General features: G+C 33.9%; 1 protein-coding gene across 3 annotated transcripts; it reads right to left on the bottom strand.

Moving 5' to 3' along the window:
- Positions 1-2,206: 2,206 nt before the first annotated feature.
- LOC131164799 (pentatricopeptide repeat-containing protein At4g17616) lies at positions 2,207-9,225 on the bottom strand. 3 transcript variants are annotated; one of them, XM_058122259.1, is made up of 5 exons: positions 6,397-9,155; positions 6,238-6,316; positions 4,517-4,610; positions 4,144-4,218; positions 2,207-2,477 (listed from the first exon to the last, which is right to left on the bottom strand). In XM_058122259.1, the coding sequence occupies exon 1, from the start codon at positions 9,015-9,017 to the stop codon at positions 6,876-6,878; it is 2,142 nt and encodes a 713-aa protein (XP_057978242.1). In that variant the 5' UTR covers positions 9,018-9,155; the 3' UTR covers positions 2,207-2,477; positions 4,144-4,218; positions 4,517-4,610; positions 6,238-6,316; positions 6,397-6,875. The 3 variants fall into 3 exon arrangements, with proteins under 3 accessions (XP_057978242.1, XP_057978241.1, XP_057978243.1); XM_058122258.1 differs by having other exon boundaries at positions 6,238-9,225; XM_058122260.1 differs by lacking the exons at positions 2,207-2,477; positions 4,144-4,218; positions 4,517-4,610 and adding an exon at positions 5,100-5,348 and having other exon boundaries at positions 6,238-9,155.
- Positions 9,226-10,899: the final 1,674 nt, after the last annotated feature.

Raw genomic sequence — 10,899 nt, 5'->3', positions numbered from 1 at the left:
TTGATTTGGATATTTTAATTATGGTAGAAGGAATATTAAAGAAAAAACTAATTTGATGGTTAAGAAATTAATAACAGTATTAGATTCAATGTCTCAAACTATTAAGCAAGTTAAAGGAGAAATTGAAAAAGATGTTAAGCATAGAGTTAAAGAACTATTGCCGCCAAAGTTTACTATAGTGAGTCACAGCTTCAATTTCTTGAAAAGAAAATAAAAAAAATCTTGGAGGACCTAAGGTGGGTTCGAGAAGTTCTCTTTGATGCTTAAGTCAGAGATTGAAGAAGTATGAGTAGTATGACAATAGTATAAAAGATAGTTGTGAGATGCTTTACCTTCCCCCTTGAGTCCCCTTTTATATTAGTAAGACACTCGTTCAATATTTAACACCGTGTGCATTTAATTTAAAGGGAGTAATAAAATTATACTCCTTTATTATCTTGAGTTAGACCTCGAAATGTATCTTTGCTCTTATTATTTTACTTACCGTCATGTGGGTAAAATTAAGAAGTGTTTTCAAACATGTGTAATCATTGAGTATTCTTAAAATTTAGAAGGAAGTTTTATATGATGGTCAAATTAGCGGTGCTACACGAATCATAATTTTAGACAACTAAGAAACAACATATCTAAAAATTGAAAGTTGTCAAAACCACAGTATTATGTTGGATGAGCAATGTAATGTTAAAATATAAATTAAAGAACAAATATATTTGTTGTAAGTTAAGCATCGCACTTGCAAAGATAAGATAAGGAAGGCACACCTCAAATGATTTGGACGTCCACATCAAAGGCCAAGTGATGCACCAATGAGAAAAAGTGAGTTAGTTAGCGACAGTAAAGGATGTTGTAGTATGTGGTTCATATGTACGACTAGGGTTAGTATAAATATATATGATGTAACCCTACTTTTGTATAGTGAAATTTAGCCCGCTTGCTCATGTGGATGTAGGCATACTGTTGAATCACATTAAATCCATGTGTTTTTGTTACTTTACCTATTTCTTTATTTTTCCATACTATTCATTATAAATATATATGATGTAACCCTACTCTTGTACAATGAAATCTAGCCGCCGCTCGCTCCTGTGGATGTAGGCATACTACCGAACCACATTAAATCTGTGTGTTTTTGTTACTTTATCTATCTCTTTATTTTTCAGTACTATTTATTATAATTGCTGCACGTTACACAACAAAGGAGTATGGCTAACTTGGAAGAGATAACAAATAAGGGTTTAATATTCCTTAAATTGTCGGAGGAAATTGCCCACAATATGTAAGTTAGCAATAGGGATGAATGAATTTAGATTAGTGGATATTCCATCTCAATATGCCTCTATAGGAACGAATTTGACTGTTTTTAAACGGTTTTAGGATAAAAGTTGGGATGAATTTTGTAGCTCGAGACAAATTTTGGGCAATAAGTAAGGAATGTATTTCTCGCCCCCGAATCTGTGCCATCTTGATGATTGCCCCTCCTTAATGGAAATTTGCCTCGATATACCTCAAATATGAACAAATAAATAAATTTATGTATGCACGAGTATGTTTGTGTCAAAAAAATATTTTCATTTATTATTTATAACTTCTATACTTGTTATTTTTACTTTATTTTGTATTATTATACTCAAAAAGTTATCCATAATTATATTTAAAAATATGACGAGTTATGTTATTTTAATTATATATAGACACAAATTATTTTTAATAGGACAGATTTGAGCCCTAAAGATTCCTCTTTGAAAAGATAATTGAAAATTATTGTGTATTTGTTTAATTATGCGTGTTGAAAGATAATTTATGAACTCAAATTTAGAATTAATCTACCAATTTATTATTTTTAGAAAAAATATAAAATTATGAAGACATTTTAAAAATTATTACACCTAAAAGTAACTACAACTCATTTTGTTCTTGAAATAACTATTTCTTAGAACAAAATTGAACATTTTAGAAATGTAGGTGATAACTTTTTCTTATGTGTTCTTTATTGTTTCATTTAACATGTAATAAGAAAGACAAAAGACATTCTCATGGTAAGATTTTTCAAATAGTTATTCTTCGTGTATTCCTTCTTAAGAACTCATTCAAATGTTCACATTATTCATTGATTATGATATCAGCAATCATTTTCAGTATAACTAATTGTATCTAAACTATGATGACTAATCTATTTCAAAGAATAGATATTCTACGAGCAAAACATAGAGTTAATGAAATGGGGATAAGAGAAGTCCAAAATTCAAGCCTAACATAGATACCAAGATTGAGAACACAAGAGAAAATGAGATAAAAGAAAATTCAAGATATTATGATCTATAATCAAATAAAAGAATTGGTAAAAGCTTAGACTAGTATAGATAAAATAGTATAGAAAATCAAAATCTTGAATTTAGTTGATCCACTTAGTGCAACTGAACAGATAACAATGCAGTCCGATCCCTCTAGTAACACCGAGAGTGAAAGAACAACTTGCTCTGCAAAATGTAAAACGAATAGACTCAATGAATTGGTAATAAAGAATTACAGGGGCTACGCTACATTTATAAAATATAATTTTAAAAATAATCCAAAGTTATTCTAGAGATCAAATATTTTCATCGTCAACGAAATTCAGATTTCATACGCCACTTATATCATTGTTGCTGCCAAAAACCGAACTGTTTTCGTAAATTGACCTTCGACCGCAACCACTTGAAAAGAACCAAATGAGAATGGCTTGGAGGACCTGGGGTGTACCGGATCCACACCCCGGGTCCTCCAAGTTATTCTCCTCTGGTTCTTTTCAAGTGGTCGCGGTCGAAGGTCAATTTATGAAAGCAGTTCGGTTTTTGGCAACAACAATCATCATAAGTATATTTATTAGACCATTTAGATAAAAAATAGTCTGAATATACAAGACACACAAAAATCACAAGATAAACAGAAACAAAACAAAAATAGTCATATGTGTCTCGTCGGGGCTCATAATCTGCATATGAGATAATTAGAATATTTGAGGCAGACACAAGTGCTCCAGAATATCATAGAATCGGATCAGATAACCTGAATACCTGATATTTCCTTGGATATAATCACAAAATTATAATTTTTCAAAATGATGTAGCCCTTTGTCAAGTTAAAAACTAAAATTTTAATGCCAGAAGAATAAACCATACCAAATAATATCTCATAAAAATATGCAGATTTGTATAAAGGTTTCGGATTCATAAACTGAGTTAGAGAAACATAAAAGGTGAGTTGTGATGACAACCAATCCTAAGATCACCAATGAGAGAACTAGCTGCACCTAAGGATGAACAACGGGAGGTGTAGGGATCAAATAAGCTAATGTTATTTGTGACTATGAAGAGTAATTACATCAAGGAGAGATCGGGCACGTAGAAGATTGTACAAACTGTAATATGTAGCCTTACTATGATACCAATGATGAAATCACTCAAGATAAACATTCAAGAATGATGATGCTCTGTTTATTTGGCAATAAATGACGAGCAAAGAAAATGTAACTACTGCATGATCTTTTCTTTTTCTTGATTTTTCCCAAAAATCAATTAGAAGAGTTCAAATACAAGACTTGTTGAAGAATGCAACTCAAGTTCTCACTCTATTTGACTACACCATAGGGCCAGGATACTACCTTATCAGCAAATGTTAGGTTCCGGATCCAGGTGTCTCAACCCAAACCCAATTATCCCCTTGCATTCTCGTCCCATGACACTAGTCAAACTCAGTTTGCAGCTCACCATATGCATAAAAAAAAGAGTAGCACCTAAATTGGAATTGTTATTCCAACAATAGTCTCATGGTATCAGTCATCAAGTAAACTTATTAGACAACTATTCGTTCACCTAAAATGATTCACACTCAATTTTTAAACCACTTTGCTGTGATTGGGGGGAGGGGACAAGAGGGCGAAGGATGGGCACAGTTCAAAAGAGCAGGCTAGCCATTTCATGGGAGTAGGCAGTTGAATAATATGCTTGCCTCTTTGGGAAAAAAATGGGTGAGTGTCCCTTCCACAAATCAAAAATGATGCCAGCTTAAAATCATGAATGAGAGAAGATGCAGCCATAGCTGCAGTTGTGGAGCAAGAAAAAACTTGAGTGAGGATGCACCTTGTAGCAAACTAGATTTACCTACCAGTAGTCCTTCATTTTGACTCTCTGTTTCACATCTTTGGTTCTTAGACTCTTTGTGCAAACAAGTCCATCATCCCTGCATCAAGAATGATAAAGCATAATGGACCTAGATAACTTCACAGAAAACAACATGTGGTCCATCAACAGCCTACGAGGAAACAGTGCACAAAATATGCAAGAGATTTTGTGTATGGGTGAGGGGAGTGGGGGAAGGGAGAATTCTAAATAAATCCAAATATATCCGATGCATATTAGGTAGCCATAATTACCGAACGCAACCACCAGAAGAAGAGGAAGAAAAAGCTCGGTGCAGGGTATCTAAATGTGAGTGACAAGCAGTGGCAACTATACTACAAGGAGGTAAAAAACTGTACCAAATGTGGCAGTCCTCCCACAAAGAAAGCGGAAAGATCAGGTTGAGTAGACAGCACACATGCCTACATCCAATAATAATAGGAATGATTGTATCTGCAACAAGTAGAAAAAGAATGTTAACCTTCTATAGAAAATAAAAAGCTTGCTTCCGTCATTCATGCAGAACCTATTCAACACTCAAAAATAGAAGGAATCAAGAGATCATTAAAAAGATATAAGAATGAGAGGTCCCACAGAATTCTAAAACTCAAGGGGCAAAAGTTTATATTGTTAGGGGTCTAGGAACAATAATCACACACAAACAAAAATAAATATACTAAATTTAGGACCATGTATTACATATTGCTTATAATAGATTTTATTTAACACTGTTTAGTGTTTATGTTAAATACACTAATGTTACATTAAAAATTATTTATATGGTTGAGTATAGAGGCTGATATGTGGTTAAAATATTAAATGAATTTAAGTGAATTTCTTGACACTTATTTATTCAGTGGGAGGGATTCCCTCTTTTATACATGCGCACTAGTGCTTGGTGCACATGCTCCGCACCCACCCATACCAAATTAAGCAGAAACATTAATAAAGAATTAAAATTTTAAAAATGTTTATTACATAATACAGCTATGATACTGTAAAGAAAAGGCAAATATTAATGAAAATATACTCAAGTCAGTTCTTCATTGTGTTGACACATATACATTGGCATGAATTTAAGCAATAGAGTTTTACAGATTTGTATCTGCACATGGAAGCACTCTTCTAGAATTCATTATTGTGCAAGGAGGCTTTGGGTGGTGTACTTTCATAATTTTGTTGAACATCAACCTATAAAATACATGAGATGAGATTTTGAGTAAGGTATTGAAGAGACACAGAAAAGAACGTAACTTTGGCTTCCATGCCATCACAATTAGACTTGCATCCTATAGCAGAGAATTTGAGCCCATCAAATTATCAAAATTATACATAAAATATTTTTTATATATACATATATATATAGAGAGAGAGAGAGAGACAAAGAGAAAGAATTATCAAAATTACATTACACTCACACATGCTCACGGTCTAGGGTATGACCATGTAACATAACGTAATTGAAGATGGGCCATATCATGTGTCATTGCTTACACATGAATATGCCATTTCCCCTCCAAATACATATGAGAAAAAACAAACTTGGCTCCAAGTTCAAACAGCCTCTCTAGGGAGAAAAAACCATAAAATTAGCCAATTAAAAAAAAATCCCATGAAAGAAGAAAGCTCATCAAAGAGATTCAGAGAACATAGACATGCAATTGATTATTCACAAAAAGAAAAATGAGCCCACGAAAAAAAAGAAAAACAGACAAAGAACATGAAATGATGTGAGGAATGGAGGGAGGCCGAGAAGGGGCTTTTTTTTTTTGCTAGGAAAGGGACTGAGGGAGGGAGGGAGCGGGTATCTTAGCATAAAGAGTTGGTGAGCAATTTTTCGACGAGTTTCCAGTCAACGAGGCCATCATTGATAGTCAAAACATGAGCTTTCTCCTCTTTATCCAAAACCAAAGGGAAGCCATGGGACAGAGTAGAACAGAAAAGGTATAGAGAAGCAACGAGAAACAAGAAGGTGGTAGTTTAGTATATGGGTGAGGACCTCTTAGTGCTAGCAAAGAACAGAACAGAACAGAAATGGTAAAGAGAAGCAATGAGAAACAACAAGGTGACAGTTTAGTACCAGTATATCTTCACTTCAATGGTTATCCAATCCTTTCTGACTTGAAGTATAACAAGCATATTGATTCGGAACTCGGAAGCTACAATACAAAGAAATATTTCATGGAGTTTGCATCAGCTATCCCACATAGATAGACACGGATGCTACCATGTTACCCACCATCATTTTTCATTGGTAAATAAAGTGAACGTCCCTGCACCTCCAACTGGAGCAGCAAACCATGTCTCCACCAAAAACTACATGATCACACAAGACTAACGTTCCAATTTTAGCACTGATCAATGGCTGGAAATGATGGGAGTTCAGCTGCAAACCACATGTAGGTTTTGAATATCATCCTGACATCAAATTCATATAAAAAACCAACAATCCACAACAATGGAGGTGGATCTGAGAAAGTCCAAGTGTCTAAGAAGTCACATCCAATTTTCACACCGTTATCTGTGGCTATGGGAGAGATGACGAGTTTGATCCCAACCTTAACATGCATTCTACTTGCTTTGCCTCCAAGTCAAGTTAATTCCACTAAAATTGTTCTGCCTATATACAAGATAACATTTGAATACTGAACCAAAGGCACAGAACCATGCTTAAAAAATAAACCTGCCTCCTTCTACACGAAAATTTCCCGGAAACCTTCAACCAATGCCAACCCATTTCCTGAATGCCTTAACATGCTCAATCCTCTTGCCTTGGGCCTCAGTTCTAGCCTTTATTGCTTTTAAGTTCCTGTAAAGATCCTTATGAAACTTTAGAAATTCATTTTTATACTTACACTTGTCTGGGTACATACTACGCTCATGCATGTAATCAATGATCTCCATCACTCTCTCAAAATAACCTCCTCGAAGGAAATTCAATAACAAGAACTCATACAGATCTCTGTTTACAACTGAAGTACCACTCTGTAGATTCCTTTTAATGTCCCCCCATAAAATCGTGATTTCACGATACATTTTCCAGGAAGAATACCCATATACCAGATTAGCAAAAGTTTGTACTGTGGGTTGAATTTTTGCATCTTGCATTCTTCGATACGTCTTTAAAGCATCCTCTATCATTCTGGCCTTGCAAAAGAAGTAAATAGAAGAATTCAACTCATAAACTACAGGAGGCATCTTTCTATGCTCCTCTTGCACTTCCAAGAGCACAAACTCAGCCAATTCTAGTTTTCCTTTGGAAGCTGATGCTTTTACACATGGGATACCTTTATCTAGTACTTCTGACAGACAAGTGGAGATGACCATCTCATCAGACAGATTAATGACAAAGCCAACCTTTCTCATTTGTTTTAGCAGTGCCTTTGCTTGCCTAAACATCTTAGCCCTGCAGTAGGCTTTTAAGAGTGACATATACGTAGTGTAACCCATGAAGGCCCTTTCTGATTCCATGTCATCCAAAATGTCATGAGCAGTCTCCAACCAACCCAAACAAATACAAGCATTGATCACATCAGAGCATAAACTGGCTTCCTCTAATGAGTATAATGCCTTCTGAATAGCAAGGATAAGCTTTGACAGCTCACTAATCCTCCTACTACTCTTGTACATATTGATGAACTTGGCCAGTGCCCTATTGGTTAGTACAAATTTTCCATTTTTAAACATAATAAGCTCTTGTTTGCTTTTCACATTGAGGACAGAATCCTTCTGCAGCAACTCAGCTGCAATCTCTATTTTCAATCCTTCCCTCAGATATTGTGACCCAATGGGAACAAAGCAAGGCTTACAGGAGTCCTTCCTATCATTTTGAACAGGAAGAGGTTCCCGGCATCTATACAGATCCAACACAAGCCCCGAAGCAGCATCAACATCATTGAACTTAAAGTGCAAGCTCAGCAGGCTATCATAGAATTGTCGATAGTGACGAACAAAAGGGACAGAAACTCGATCAATATGATCCTTAAATTTCTTCACCTCATCCCTTAGACCATTCATCTCATGAATCTGGGCAATAATAACAATAGAGTGTGCATCGGCAACAACCCTTTCTTGTGCCATCAATTCTATGATCTGCTGGCCCTTGAAAGATAATCCAAACCTCACACAAGCATCAAGAACAAGATTAAAGATCATAGTATCTAGTTTCACCAGTTTGGCAGGATTAGATTTCTCCGCACCAGGGCATTGAAAACTATTACAAGTCTCAACCAAGAAATTGGACACAAGATGTGACCCAATCTCTGTCTTTACCATATGTAGAACAGCTAAAGACAATACACTCACAGGGGGTAAACAGTGCTTCTCCAGCATCAACCAGAGAATCCTAGTTGCAGGAATAGGCATTTGAGCCCTAGCTAAGGAGAGAAAGAGCTTAGTTAGAAAATCAAGCTGAAGCAAATCTGATCTTTTCTCTTTTGAAATAAAAAAAACTAAATCACTTGCCTTCCGAAGCCATTGATGATTCGATGAATAGGACAATTCAGTGATCAACCGACCCACAAGGGGGCGATTAGGGAAACCATACAAGCTCTTATAGTCATTAAAAACTTCCCATGCTTCATCCACTTGATGATCCTTCAGAGCAATTTCTAGCTTTCTCAGCAAAACCCCACAAGAAGAACCTTCCCGAGATAACTTTCCTGGCGGAATACAAGTGGGAAAATTTTGGCGGAGTGGATTATGATACTGTTTACGGCTCGGATCTGATACTTGAGATGCCCTTCTGAAAATTTCGTTGCTGGGGACAAAGAGACTGCCAGAAATTGTTCTTAAAGCAGAAGAACAGATTTTCATGAAATGGGAATGCAGTAATCGTTCTTTTGTCAACAATAGTGCCATTCAGACAAATCAAAATACAAATCGGTTTGGATGGAACCCAATGAAATGCTGCGAAATTTGAACCCCAGCACTCTCAAATTGCAAAAATGGCGCCTTCCATGACATTCCACCACAAACCTAACCAGACCTTAATCCATCGCCAACTCCAACCATCAAAATTTGACTAAAGAACCCAAAACCTATCTTTACCCATCACAGTGAAAAACCCAGGAGGGAAATTCTATTGCGTTTTAAAATTATAAACAGATGAAACTTTTTTTTCTTTTGGATAATTCATAATTATACCCAATTAACCTATTTTGTTATGAAATTGATTTTTATTATATTCTTGATTATTAATAATTAATTTTACAATATTACAGTCCGTTTAACTGCAAAAATATTTTTAATTTTTAATTTTCAAAATTTTAAAAAAATTTCAAGTTATTTTAAAATTCTTCATATTTATATTTTTAAAATACAAGATAAAGAAAATTTTGAATTGTGCAAAGCAATTTTTTATTTTATATTTTTATGGACTTAAAAATTAATTAAGAAAAACATCTTATTTTCAATTTTTTTGGAATCAAAAATTTTACGATTTGAATTTTGAATTTTTTATCAAAATATCTTATAAAATCTTATCAAAATTAATATGTTATTTCGTAAAAAACTTGAAGAATTTTCTTTTCTTTCCGTGCAATATATTTGTAAAAGGTTTTACTTATGTTTCTCATTTTGGTGCCTACATATTATATATAACTAAAAATCTATTTTTTATATCTAAAATTTTCCATTAAGATTATCACAAAATGCATATAAAAGATAATTCCAACAATTTAAAATTAAATCTAATAAAATAAAAATTTATTTAATTTCATATGTTATTTTTAACAAAATTTCTTAAAATTATAGCTCATACCATTATATATTTTGGGAAATAGTTTTTTCCTTATTTATTTATTTTTTTATGGTTATGCTTAGTTTGCAAATTCTTATATCTAGGAATAGAATGAGAATGAAATACAAATTGTGTTAGAATTGGTGTGATCCCAAGAGGGGGGTGAATTGGATTTTAAAAACATTTTCTGCTAATTTAAACATTTCGCCGATTCACCACAGTTCATATCTCATTCAACATAATAACGTGTATGTAAATAATAAAACTATAAGTGCGAACATACACGTACAACATATCTTATTTAAATGAATGTGTGCATGCAAATAATTATAACTGTAAATGAACAAACATACACATATAGAAATTACAGTGTGGAAAGTAAATGAGATAGGGAGAGAGAAACACACGATATTTGTTATTGAGGTTCGGTCAAACCAGTCTACGTCCCTACCTTGGGCATACCCTCCAAGGATTACACTATCCCTGTTCACTTAAATAGCTGGAGCAAAAGTCATTTACATCATCTCCTTACAAGGCGAGGAAAAATCTCTGTTCAATTTTCGGGTTGAACCGAACCGGTCTCACTTACAGAGCTGAGACTCCCCAGTTCAATTAATGGATGGACCCTACCGGTTTCACTTACGAGGCTAAAACTCCCCAGTTCAATTAATGGGATGAACCCCAATTGGTACTATAAACTATTTTTGTACATATAAAAATACTTCTAAAAACAAACAAAGATGTACAACATTAAAAGCTTAAATACATGCAGTCTAATGTGATATAAGTTAAGCTCAATAAAGTAAAGGGTATTTATCTAAATAATTTTATACAAATAAAATATATATGAAAAATGAGTATTATTATTCTCCTATAAATATTTTTGTAAATAAAGAATATTTGGAGAATCTAGGAATTTAATCTCAAGAAAATATTTATGTTGTAAATAATTTTCTTTCAAAAATATTTATCAAAGAAATAACTAGGAGAAAATCTAAACAA

The sequence above is a fragment of the Malania oleifera genome, chromosome 9, assembly GCF_029873635.1.
Source record: "Malania oleifera isolate guangnan ecotype guangnan chromosome 9, ASM2987363v1, whole genome shotgun sequence".
Classification (NCBI taxonomy): domain Eukaryota; kingdom Viridiplantae; phylum Streptophyta; class Magnoliopsida; order Santalales; family Ximeniaceae; genus Malania; species Malania oleifera.
Note: the sequence above shows the minus strand (reverse complement) of the source record. Positions and strands in the feature narration are given on the sequence as shown.